We start from the raw sequence: 13529 nt of genomic DNA on the forward strand, positions 1-13529 counted from the left end.
ATGTGTGTGTGAGAATGTACCTGTGTTCTGCAGGTTTGACGGGACATTGCTGGGCAGAGGTAAGCTGTAGGATCTGGACTGCAGTGACGGTGGGGTCTCATGACTGATGCTCTTCGTTCTTTTACGGCATTCGACCGTCAGGCGTCCATGACATGCTTTATGACAGTTCACACCACAGACTGAGAGAGAGATGCAGCGTTAGTATTTAGGGCGGTGGACGAAGGCGAAAAGACAGTAAGCAAGCCCTTGTGAAAAAGAAGTGCGCTTAATTGTAGTGCACTTCAAAGTATATTTTAAGATAACAGAATACATAATAATTAAATAAAAGGCCACTTACTTAAGAGACACTTTTCAAGATGTTTCACACTTAAGTACACATTTAAATCATTATGTTTTAATAATCTTTTGTCATGTTTTATTTTACCGTGTTTACTTACATACTAAAGCACTTGATTCTAATTTTAGCTGTGGTGTTATATTTCAAGTTAATATATTTCAAGTAATCGCAATTTCATTGCGAATGTGTATTTACAAATATATTTAAATACATGATATACAAGTTTGAAAAGAAATTACATTCAAATGCATTTTAGTTTATCATAAATGCTTGTCAGTACGTTCAGCAGTACTTCAACCATATTTCAAAGTCAATAGAAGTAATTATGAAATTACATACGGGTGACCGTGCGTTTGCAGTAGACTTTGGAATAATTTGCCTTTAGGTGTTAGAAAGGCCCAAACACTTACTGTTTTTAAGTCTAGCTTAAAAACCTACTTTTATAGTATGGCGTTTAACACTGTGTGAGAGCTGCTATTTTATTTTACATTATTCTATAATATTTCATAATATTTTTAACTTTATTATTCTATTTGTCATATTGCCTTATTCATGCTTGTACAGCACTTTGGTAAACACATGTTGTTTCAAAAAAAGTGCTTTATAAGTAAACTTTGACTTTGATACACTTCACATAACTGGATTGAATGATTCATTCACTAATCAGACTGATTTGGTTCTTGAGTTCAGCTCACTGATTCATTGATCTGATTGCAGCGGTTCCCTATCTGTCGGTCACTACGATATATGTCGTGATGACATTAGGGGATTTACTTGGGAGCCGCAATCATCTCTAGACTTTAAGAGAAAACGCCAATGAATTTTGGCTAGTGGATTTTGCATACCTGAGCCACTCCCCGTGCATACGGGTATAAATAAAATAAAGCTTGAAAGCTCCATGAACTCTATGCATGATCATTTCTGCATTTAACCTTTAGAGGCCACTGCGACTTCTGGTGCCGAGGAAATTGTAAGAAAATAAAGCACAAAATGAAATCTTGAGGAAGTGTTACACAACAGGACAATGCAATATTGATACAGTCCACCTTCACACTAAAGGTATTTACAGCTTCTGGAACTCTTTACTAAAACGTTATGATTTAATATAATATACCAAAATGTTATGTTTTCTATATGTAATATACTACAAACATACCAAACACGCACACACACAGCTCTCTCTTACCTTTGCATTTGTATCCTTGTTTATAAAAGCCCCATATCTTAAACAAAGAAGAAAAGAAGTTATTTTTGAGGAAAAAAGACAGATGCAAAAAGGATGTGGAAAAGAGAAGAGGGAGGGACTAAGATCAAGAGAGAGAAAGAGAATCACAGCAGGTAAACAATAGATGAAAGGGAGAGCACAAACATCACAAACACACAACATTAGAGGCCACACACACACACACACACACACACACACACACACACAGGTAGATGTGAAAGCACCACATACACTCAGTACAACAAATAATACAAAGCTACACACCACACTATGCTATAAATAAACCAGCAGATCAAAGCCAATGTGTTCAGGCTAGAGCTAATTTCTAAAGCTGTGCATCTCAGACAACACAAGATGCAATAATTTAAAAAAAAAATCTATTGCTATATGCTTGCATGAGACTTACAAAGCCGGCGCAGTGTTCGCAGAAGGTGGGTTTCACATATGTGGTCTCAATAAATGTGTGTATGAAGCCCATCTTACAGTTGAGCAAAGAACTGGCCTTCATGAAGTAATCTATCATCTCCTCTCTGCTGATCTTTCCATCCCTGATACATGGAGAAAGACAGAACGTGAAATGAGAGAGAAACAGTCAGTAAGATCTATACAATGCAAACCCTCATAACAAATCAGCTCCCATGGAAGAGGTGCATTATGAGCATCACAAGGGAAGAGGCCCAGTAACTCATGACATCTGCCGATGGGTTGTAGACTTCTAAAATCTGAGCATACACTTGATTACTTTGTAAACGGTTACACAACAAACAAACAAACATGCATCTGGTTTTTAAACAAAATGGTATTGTTGGGAAAAATAAACTATTTTTTTAAATGTGTTATTGTTGATAAGCAATAGTTTAGAAAAGTAGCAAAAGTCTTTCAGTAGTTTGAATTTGGTTTTATGTTTGTTTGATTCTTGGTGAAAACATTTATATTGTGTTGTGCCCACAGCATTGCTCGTTTGGCATCAATACACTTACTGATTTTTATCGAGTTCTCCAAACTTGCTGAGATAAGGGAAGTTATTCCTGATACACTCAAACTCTTCACGTGAGATGAAGCCGTCGCCGTTTGAGTCGAAATTCTTGAACACAGACTGTGAAAAGAAAACATGAAAATGTATCTCCAACAATACATCCTGGAAATTCAATTATACAGTATAATATGCAGTTACTGTCAGTGCAAACAAATACATACATTTGACCCTCCACTAAGCCCCATTACTGACAAATCCTACATCGGCAACTAAAAACTAGACTTGGCCTGGTTCAAAAATAGAACCCTGGAGTCTCAAGATGTGTTTTTCAAAGATGAAGAACTTGAGCATCTTAAAAAAGCAGTGCTCAGGTCGTGAGATGCTGAAAGAACAGTGAGACACAATGCTACGGCCAAAACATCATAGAAAGAATACAAGAACACGTCCTGTGCAAATGTCCACTAAGCTAAATCTACCTTTTAGAGACTGAATTTGATGGATAATTTAGAAATTTCCATCACACATTTCTTTGTCAAGCAAATTACAAGATGTAGCAGAGTTTGACTGAGTTTGCAGCAGTAAATAAGACGGGCGGAGTTTAGTAAAGGCTCAACTCAAAAGTGATGTAATGGGTTTGACACAAAAGTGAGACAAGAATGTTATTTTTTCTCTTACATCCACCATCTTCTCGATATGTTTGCTGATGATAGCAGGATCAGCTTTAGGCTTGACTGACGCTGCCCACTCGTCAATCATTGATGGCTGTTTAGGAGCTGGACTGGAGGAAGAGGTTGAGTTCTGATCCACCAAACAAAAAATAAAGTCACATTATTTCACATATATTTAAATCTAATCTTGTGAGTTTACTTATTACTGTAAATTACTGTAAATTCTACATTTCTTTATAACCAAACATCTACATTTCTGATTGACGGACATGAATAAATATTTGATAAATTAATCAAATTAACCAAAATTAATAAATATACAAAAATTAAGTGGCTGGTAAACTAACCGCTGGTTTTGCAGCTCTGGGTTCCCTCTGTAATGAGAGCTGATAAATCTCTTCTTCTGTGTGATACTGATCCAGTGACACCTATACATAAGGATAGATAGATAGATAGATAGATAGATAGATAGATAGATAGATAGATAGATGATAGATGATAGATAGATAGATAGATAGATAGATAGATAGATAGATAGATAGATAGATAAATAGATAGATCTCACATCTCACAATTCTGACTTTATAATTCACAATTGTGAGTTTATATTATGCAATTCTAAAAAAAGTCACAGTTACCATTCTTATTTCTTATTCAGTGTCAGAATCAAGCTTCCATAAAAAAACTGTAAGAGTCAAATGGGCTATGAAAGCAAAGTTTAGAGACTCATCAAAAATGAAAAAACCCTGTAGTTTCTGAAATGGTTAGCTTTCGATCAGATCATGGTATGTTAACCCAGTGCAGCAATTTTTGTAATTATTCAGAAGATTCTGTGTAGAGTTGTTCACGTTCTGAGGACTAAAGCATATTTTGTTCCGATGGCAATGCTATGGCAACGGTGAAATGTATCTATTTGTGGCTTTACAACAGCAAAACTCTGCCATTACCGAGAAAAAAAAATACAATAAGTAACACATTCCATAATAAGGACTTTTCAAAACTTGTTTTCCGTGTTGTGTGTGGACAGGAACAGATTGAGGAATGTGGAATATGCAAGTTGAAGTCCAGTCTTCCACACATCTTCCAAATAACCATATAGTAAGTACATGTAGTCAATTAATATTACTCAGTGCTTAAATGTATAATTACACTGTGACAATGATACCTTAAAATAAAGTGCAACTGAAAATCCTTGAGGCAGCCTGAGTGATGCTAACACACAGGGTGGCCTACAAAAATATATTTTCACTGCAGCACTCTATGGTGGAAATCAATATATTTTCTCAAACTAGCCACTAATATTGTTTTTTACAAACAGACACCCATTCAATCAGTCAGTTTAGTCCTAATCACATTAAGACACTATACATAAAATGCATGCACTCACTGTAAGTAGATTGAGCAAGTCTGTGTTGGCCTCGATGTTAGGAGGATTGTTCTGCACGAGAGCCAATTCCTGCAGGATGGCATAGAGTTGCTGAGTTTTAGTCAAGTTGACGCGGGTCTTCTGTGGGTCTGTCCAGTCCGCAAGAGCGACATGAACAGCTATCAAGTCCTTGAGGTTAACAGCCAAGATTGGGAATCGGAAACCAGTGCATTCAGCGAATCGGCGCCGGTACTGACTATAGTTTCCAAAGGACGTCAGCAGGTCCAGCAAACTGTTAAAGATCTGAAAGAGATATTCAGATGGCACTTGTCTGAAATAATCATGTTGGGTCTGATGTATATGAGTATGGTGACAGGTGTTGCATGTACCTTATTAGTTTCATTGCTGATGTGTGCCTGTGTCTCCTTCAGCCTAGAGATGGAGCTGTTATTGAGACCCCCGACCACCGCCATCAGCGTGTTGAAATTCTGCAGCTGCAGTAGTTTCTATAGAGCGTGAATTAGCGAGAAAGAAAGAGAGGATGAAGTTGACAACATCTCAAAGGGCACCTATTATGCCCCTTTTTACAAGACGTAATATAAGTTTCTGGATGCGTCCCCAGAATGTGTCTGTGAAGTTTCAGCTCAAAATACCCCACAGATCATTTATTATATCAGTTTGAAGTATGCCTATTTTGAGTGGACGCAGAAACAGGCTGTTTTCGTGCATGTCTCTTTAAATGCAAATTTCGCCCCCGTTTCTAGAATAGGGATGTGCCTTTATAGCTAGTATATACTCTGCCAAAAAACATCTGTTTGGTTTTGATTATCATGTCTATCGCGCTGAAATCATGCGTTTTAAATTATATTTGTTTAAACATTTCTGAGCGCACACATCCAAAGTACGCGCAGAGAAAGCGGCTGTCACATGGCATGTGAGTACTAAATTGAGTTCTCTTTCATGTCTTATTGAGCTTAAATTGCCAAATCCACACAAGTTTATGTTAAAAACACACATAAGTTACAAAAACACAGTCGGTTATGCCTGGGAAAGAAATTGCATGTTTATATTAGATCTGTGTATTAAGTGACAGCAGTGTAATATACAGTATCTATACTGCTCTCTACACTGTTAATTTGACCCAAACAATAAAATATTCAATAACTTCTGTAACTTTAACAAGAAGACATTTCTTATTTGAATGCTGCTTTTAAATGCTCTAGCGTGAAGATAAACATGGCAGATTGTGTGTGGCTCACTCAGGGCGGGGTCTCTGCAAATATGTCAGTGTCTGTCAACAGCCGTGGGTGGGGCTTGCAAAATGTGACATCATATTTTACAGATTCTGCGAACGGCTGCTTATGATTTATGGGGATTAAAAAAAAGAGCGGGTGGATTTTTATGATTATTGGGTGGTTGTGTTCACACTGCCAACACACATTTATGTTCAAACAACATGTAAAAGTGAATTTTGCATAATAGGTGCCCTTTAAGTTGAATTAAAATAATAAAAATAGTTCACAAATAACACCCTCATGCTATTTAGAGGCTCTGAAAGCTGCAAATTTATCAAACTTTATTATGGGGTTTTAGTTGTACTTTGTAGTTGTACGCACTTTGGCATAATCTCAAAGTTCTGTTGTGTGAATGAACGTCTCGGTTACGTATGTAACCCTCGTTCCCTGAAGGAGGGAACTGCCGATCAAGGCCGACGAGTGCCTGCAGGCCCGGGAGGGGAGCAGCGGTTTGCCCCACCAAGTGGTAGCGGCATTTGTACACAATTGCATCACAACCGACCGCTCCACCTGCGGAACTCCCGCGTACCCCGCGTTGGACCCCTATCAAGGGTGGTGAGGGAGGATGAGCCACCGGGCCGGTTTCTGGCAGTGAAAGGTGCCGTCCACGACCCAGCGATCTCATCATGCACCTCCGGGAAGAAAGGCACTGGAGTGGGGCCCTGAGAACCAGCGCGCGCCACCCCAAGAAACCAATCGTCCAACCTTGAGAGTTCGGGACGCGGTGGAAGATTCCACTCGAGCCCGACACTCTCGGCGGCCCGGGAAAGTATAGCCATCATTTCCGGGTCCGTCTCCGGCAGCTTGACGGATCTTCATCCCCGGAAAAGTCCGGCTTACCCTCCGATGCTGCAATCGACATCTGATCGTCGGGGGGAGCCTCAGAAGAAACAAGTGGTACCCCCCGGGAGGGTCCAGCCTGCTCTACTGAAAGCTCCGCTGGTTTCGCGGTGCCGGCGGGTTCGGGCATCCCCGGAGGGGAATTCCTCACCGTGACCGTAAGACCAGTCCGCCCACTGCTAGAAAAAGGACGCCCCCGGCTGCCGCCAGAGGGAACCCCCTTGCAGGTAACGGAGTCTGGTCCGCAACTCCGAGATGGTCATGCCCCCGCAATGGGGGCATGAGTCATCCACGAAAGCCACCTCAGCGTGCTTCATGCCCAGGCACGAGAGGCAGCGACCGTGACCATCGCCCGTCGCCAGGTAACGACCGCACCCAGAAACGCATGGATGGTATGACATCTTTAAAAAGACGCGTCTTTAAAAAGACATTCCACCCGCGAAGCTCTTTTAGTCTGGAATTTGCTCTTTTAATGTGCTGAAGCGCACAGGAGAGATGGCCGTCTGCAACACACACAGGGGTAGTGCAGCCTGCTGTGTGCAACCCACTCGACACGGGAAAACCACCACCGCTGAAGCGCCGTCCACCAGCACGAGAGCCCACCGAAGAGCGTGCTTGACTGTAGTTTATCACTACTGCAGAAGGTCAGGAGCAGAACGATAGAACCGCTCGGCTCCGAAGCGAAAAGCTGAATATGCGCTGCACCTGCTGCCTACTTATACTCACGCTGTGATCAGCAGCAGCTGGATGCAATAATCGCATGCCAATGTGCATTGGCTCGTTTAGTTTACACTCGAAGTAGATTGGTCCCTCTAAGCGAGATCCCAATTTCGTCGGTCCTCCGACGTGACGTCGAGAATGACCGACTGAAAGGGAACTTTTGTGTATCAACAGTTAGAGCTGCTGGCTAAAACTTAAAATGGATTATCAAAACAGCACCTACAATGAAAAAGGATTTACTTACAATTTTTAATCTGAAATTGCTAGTAAAATTCACAAATAATTTTCAAAGAAACAGCTGTAACACAATCAATCAAATGGAAAAAGACTGAAATAGTATTTTAAAGTAAAAGACAACTCAATATGAAAAGGAATTGGGCAGGAAACCTTGTGAAAGAGAAGGGAAAGATCAGAAAGATATAAAGCGGTAGTCGAAGTGATATTTTGGAAGAGGAAGAGCTCAGGGGCCCATAAGAAGGAAGAGAACAAGAGATCATCAGGAGGAACAAGAGCAGGGGGTGATGGAGCCCCACTGTGCTTTTGAAAAATTCAAAGAGAAGAAAAGTCACATGGGTCTAGCTGTCATTGTACAAAAGGTCCCCCCCCAAATTATATATATATATATAGTGTGCACTCTTCAGAGTTCAGATGTTTAGCAAAAGTACAGCAAAACCGACTGTTGGTGAATTTCAGAGCTCATGAAAGTATAAAGTGAGGAGAGACTGACTTATCAAGCCCCCTTCACTGAACATACTGTAGCCTATATTTAGGCCGATGTTAAAATCACTTTATTAAAATACTTAAGACACATTTAAGGGGTGAAGGAACAAACAAATATCAATACACAGAATGTTAGGGGTTATGAAGTGCCTTTTTCAAAGGTTCCGTCCAGTCAGTTTATATGGGTATGTAGGCCTATGTGTGAAAATCTCTTTTAACAAGTTTCAAACATGTTGTAGATTTAAGAATTAAGAACCTAGCCAGTGTACTTTCTTAAATATGAATATATATATATTTCATTCTTCCCCAAATACATTTGTAAAATGTATAGTATTTTACAAATTAATTTGTAGTGCACTAAGTTTGTGCTTGATGAAAGCATGAAATAACTACATTTAGAGTGTATTTTCAGTTACATGTCAATCTATTTATAGTATACTTATCATGAAATAAATATATTTTAAATACAATTAAGTATATTTATTTTTCACTAGGGCGTACACTGATTCTCGGCCTTTGACTCAGTTTTCAATTTCATAAAATAAACACAACACACAATTCTCTGTGTAACACAAAAATCTAACAGGAATTAATATTATGGCAAAGGTGTTTGCAAATGTTTGCTTTTGAGATGTGTTTGTGATATTTTGAATGCAGTGCTTCATTTTGCAAGAGACGTGAGGCATTTTGCATTTTGTGTGTGCAATTCTTGGATTTGTGTGTAAAGTTTTGAAAAAAAAGAGGCAATTAGAAACTATGTGTAAGCAGTTGAAAACAAACTGTAAGAACACTTGCATGTAGTCACATATATAACTACATCTGCAATTAATTTCTGTAATTACTTTTATAATTACACTGTTGACCTTACACTTTAACCCATCGTTAAACCTACTCATACCATGAAACCTGTCCCTAACCTTACCTGTAGCCCACCTCAATTGTGGCAAAAGTGTTTTGCAATACCATAAAGTACAAATGAACCAAACTATTTTTTTTGATAGACATACATAGACGCCTGATGTAAAGTAGGGCCAAGTTAGAGTTCCTGACCTGTGCAACCTGTAAGAAGTGTGCGATCACAGCAGCTCTCTGCGGTGCGGTGGGTTTACTCAGAACCATCAGCTGAATCCACTGCGAGACGCTGTTAAAGAGCGTAATAAACCTCTCCAGGATGGGGTTATCTACCGTACAGCCATGCATCACAAAGCTGTGGTAATCCTGAAACTGAAACACACATTAAACAGATGGTCACCGATCACAAGAGAGGAATAGCTTCATAATCACAGATATCACAACAAAAATATGTTGTAAGAACAATTTGCTAGCATTCAATTTTATATGAAATGTATATTTTCCAAAAGATGTTTTACTCAACAAAATCAAAATCAAAGCCCTAAATCACATTAAGTTCCCATTAAGAAATTTCTGAATGCTCTCTTCATTTTTTTTAAATCCTCTGGCGTTATTCACATGGCGGTTAAAAATTAGAAGATTTTCAAAATAAATTCAATAAAATTAATGTACTATATTTTAGTTTGATGATTGTATTTCATATTTTGTATTTTAGGGAATTTTATTATATTTATGGAATAGTTATTATGATATATTTATTACCTGTTAACCACGTTTTGAGAATGCTTTGGAGCACAGACTTAAATTTGTTTTCTTTTTAATGAAGACATTTGGTTTATTGCTGAAGTGAAAAAAGTTTAAAAAGCAAAACAAAAAAAAGTTTTAGAAGTTTAAGTAACACAAAAATAATATTTTAAACTTTTATATGAAATACATATTTTCCAAAAGACGTTTTACTCAACAAAATCAAAGCTCTAAATCTAAACAAGTTATGTTCCAAATTTGAGGTTGATATCTCAAAAAATGAGTTTTCAGTAAGATTTTGTTTGGGCGCAGTACCAAACGCTTGCACTAGATGAAATTAGCTTCCCATTCATCTCCAATGCGAACAAAACAAGTGTAACCATTTTTTTCAGCGCCATTTAACCTTTTCAAATCATGTCCATGTTTCATACCATTCTGATGAAGTAAAAAATTATAAAATATATAAAAAATGACCAAACAACACCCAGAGGGTTAAATGGAAACACACGCACTCAACTGCATATCCAAGATTGTATGGATATCTATGTGGTGACTCATTCTCATCAGGTTCTTAATATAAGATAAAAATAAATGCATCAGCTGAACACTCCACGCAGACATGAGAGACTTTCAGCACTTTTAGATTTTAATTAGGACATTATTTGGTCTATTTCTATCTCTTCTGAATGCAATTAGAGCACTTTCATCCCAACAATGATAGCAAAACCTGTATCCGCAAACGTACCATTATCTTGCAGAAGGATTTGTACTCCAGATAGGTCAGATGTTCAGCAAGCTCACAGGGGTCCAGGTGATCAAACAAAAGAGACATTTTTCTCCTTTTTGACATCGATGGAACTCTTTGGGTAACCTGTCGTTTCCATTTATACGAGGGCCTGCAGTGGAAAAATATGCTATTTCAGATAGGACTAATGTTGTTATTCTTGACAGTTGTCTAACATGCTGAAATCTGACAGTGCTGCATAAGGACGTTTCTCATGACATGAAAAAAATAAATAAATCATCAACTACTCATATAAATCATAACATTTTATCTGAACTTTTTGTTCAACTCGTGGTTTTGATTTTTGAGTGTAAATAAGATTTGAGAGCTACGTTCTTAAAAAATAAAGGTACTTTTGGCATACATGGTTCCAAGAAGAGTCTTTAACATTCATGGAATCTTTTCATTTCACAAAATGGTTCTTTATACACCCTTAAACAAACAAAGGTTCCAAAAGGGGGTTTCACATAGAAGAACCATTTTGGTTTCTCCAAAGAACCTTTCAGTGAACAGTTCTTAAAAGAACCGTTTTTTCTTAGTGTGAAGAATATTTTAATGACCATCTGATATAAAGAAACTTTTGTACAATGGAAAGGTTCCATGGATGTTAAAGGTTCTTCGTGGAACCATAGATGCCAATAAAAAATATACATGTTTTGAACAGCAGTGCGAATAAAGTCTCGTGCACACCGGGACGATTATCGCGCGTGCTTATCGCCAACGTTTTTCGACGTGTCTTTTGTGTTCATACCCAAGCGATTTTCGCTGCGTGTGGTGCTACAGGAGCAGGAGCCGGCATTAGCATCTAACATTAAGATTAACCTTAAGCCTCGTACACACCGGGACGATTATCGTGCGCGCTTATCGCCAACGTTTTTCGACGCATCTTTTGTGTTCATACCCAAGCGTTTTTCGCAGGCGATGAGCTGAGTGAACGTGCAAATTCACTCCCTGACATAAGATGGCGCTTAATGAAAAACAGAAATACCCCGGTACACATCGAATCCTATTTGATCTGCAATTCTTCTCCATAACAACTCCCTCTTATCGAGATTTTTGTAGTCGCTGTCACGTTTGTCATAAAGCCCTTTGTGTTCAGACACCAAAGAGACCAGCAGCTCTACATTCATCTTGCCTCGATGCAACTTGGTCTACTTACTTCCTCTTCATCGTTAGGTATCTGTGACTACATTTACATGGACATCAGTAATCTAGTTATTTACCTTATTCTGAATAAGCCAATATTACAATTAAGATGTTTACTTTTAGAATATTCCTTTCATGTTCCCGTTTTACATGTTATAGTACATCGATCGATTAACGGCACACGCCATTACGTCACCACGCGACACCATCCGACGTCCCCTCCAGAGTTTCACGTATAAACATAGAGTTCGTCTTCGTGATGATGCCATATACAGTTTTGGGTGTTTCAAGTGCAGTTAATTATTTGTCATGCCATACATGCAAACAGACTACGGCGTTGTTGAAGTCGCAAAATGCGGCGAAAAGTCCTACACGATGGTAATAATGTGATTAAGGTGTTTACATGTCTTTACTGCACTTCAATAATGCGGCTAAAATAGGAATACTCCACATGTCTTAATTCGATTAGTGTTTACTTCGATTATGACTTTAGCCGGATTAAGGTAATCAAAAATCTCTGTTTACATGGTAGATTCTTAATCAGAGTATTGTCTTAATCGTATTAAAATCGGAGTATTGTTGTCCATGTAAACGTATTGAATGTGTGCTCGGCAAGACCGTTTTGTGCTTGAGCGCCACCAAGTCGTGTTTTACTGTAACTTCAGCAGCTCCAGGCACGTGAACAAAAGCGTCAATCTCATTGGCCGGCCAGTTTCTAAAAAAATTACGCTTTTACGCCTCGTGTTTTGCGCGTCGGTGTGCACACTCACATTGGCGCCCTTTGTTTAGTCCCGAGGCTTTAAACGTTGGCGATAATCGCGCGCGATATTCATCCCGGTGTGAACAAGCCATAAATGACAGAACTTTCATTTTTTGGTGAACCGCTTAACCTTTTCAGAGTGGGAAGATGACAATAAGTGTGTGGGTGTGTGTCTGTAAACTTACACACTCTCTACATCAATCAGTTGACTCTGTGTTTCATTGCCGCCAGTGTTCAGGTTCTCTCTCAGGTCTTTTATCTGGTCAGCCAAAGCAGGATTCAGATCAAACTCTACTGGAAATTCGGAAATCCAGTACCTACATACAAAAAGAGCAGAGAGAAAATACAATGAAAAAGAGAAGATAAGACATACAATGGAGAGTTTAAATGATGTCTTACTTGACGAGGTGGCATATTTTGGCTCTGATATCTTCAGTGCTGCCTGCCTGTGACCTGTATATTTGTTAAGGTTGTAAAGTTTAAATTTTAAACACCAGCACACCTTACAACAGAACATGTAACCCAAAAAGAAAATATGGGGAAAAAATGACTTTTAAGTTATCAATGCATAGTCCAGATTTCATAGATTTGCATCAAATATTCTTTCATTTAGCTTTACATAATTAACTTTAACAAGAATGAAAACACTAGTACTTTGGTTGACCCAAAGGATATCAGGTTTTACAGCACTTTTTATGTTAGCTCCAGTCAATCTAACATGGGTTGTAACCATCTAATGAAGTTGAAATATATTGATTGTATAAAAAATACAACCGGAAGGTGTTGTAGATAAAGGATACTGTAGCAGCAGTTTCTTGGATAGATCGGTGGAAGATATGTACCAAGGATGCATCATCAGAAATATTTTCACAAATAAGGTATCTTTAATTGTGCCTTCACTGTCTGAAAACACAAACATCACAGACCATTAATGACGAATAAACAATAACTCTTAAGATTCGAGAACACATATTCACTATTAACTTTTTTTTTATTTTATTTGCTGCTTATTGATAGTAAGTAGGTAGTTGTTTTGTAGTATGTTTAGGTATTGGGTAGGGTTATTATGGCCATGCAGAATAAGGCATTAATAAGT

General features: G+C 38.5%; 1 protein-coding gene across 1 annotated transcript in view; it reads right to left on the reverse strand.

The window, feature by feature from the left end:
• LOC107601176 (RAS guanyl-releasing protein 2) overlaps positions 1–13529 on the reverse strand; it is a 31362-nt gene that overhangs the window by 1258 nt on the left and 16575 nt on the right. Inside the window, exons 3-15 of the mRNA XM_016293244.1 lie at positions 13234–13336; positions 12833–12886; positions 12619–12750; positions 10489–10639; positions 9198–9371; positions 4962–5078; positions 4594–4875; positions 3554–3634; positions 3214–3336; positions 2543–2658; positions 1969–2110; positions 1524–1560; positions 21–179 (exon numbers count right to left, since the gene is read on the reverse strand). Coding sequence (XP_016148730.1) covers positions 21–179; positions 1524–1560; positions 1969–2110; positions 2543–2658; positions 3214–3336; positions 3554–3634; positions 4594–4875; positions 4962–5078; positions 9198–9371; positions 10489–10639; positions 12619–12750; positions 12833–12886; positions 13234–13336 — 1671 coding nt within the window. The remainder of the gene's footprint in view (positions 1–20; positions 180–1523; positions 1561–1968; positions 2111–2542; positions 2659–3213; positions 3337–3553; positions 3635–4593; positions 4876–4961; positions 5079–9197; positions 9372–10488; positions 10640–12618; positions 12751–12832; positions 12887–13233; positions 13337–13529) is intronic.

This window comes from Sinocyclocheilus grahami, unplaced genomic scaffold (assembly GCF_001515645.1).
Source record: "Sinocyclocheilus grahami isolate Dianchi unplaced genomic scaffold, SAMN03320097.WGS_v1.1 scaffold300.1, whole genome shotgun sequence".
In the NCBI taxonomy this organism is placed as follows: domain Eukaryota; kingdom Metazoa; phylum Chordata; class Actinopteri; order Cypriniformes; family Cyprinidae; genus Sinocyclocheilus; species Sinocyclocheilus grahami.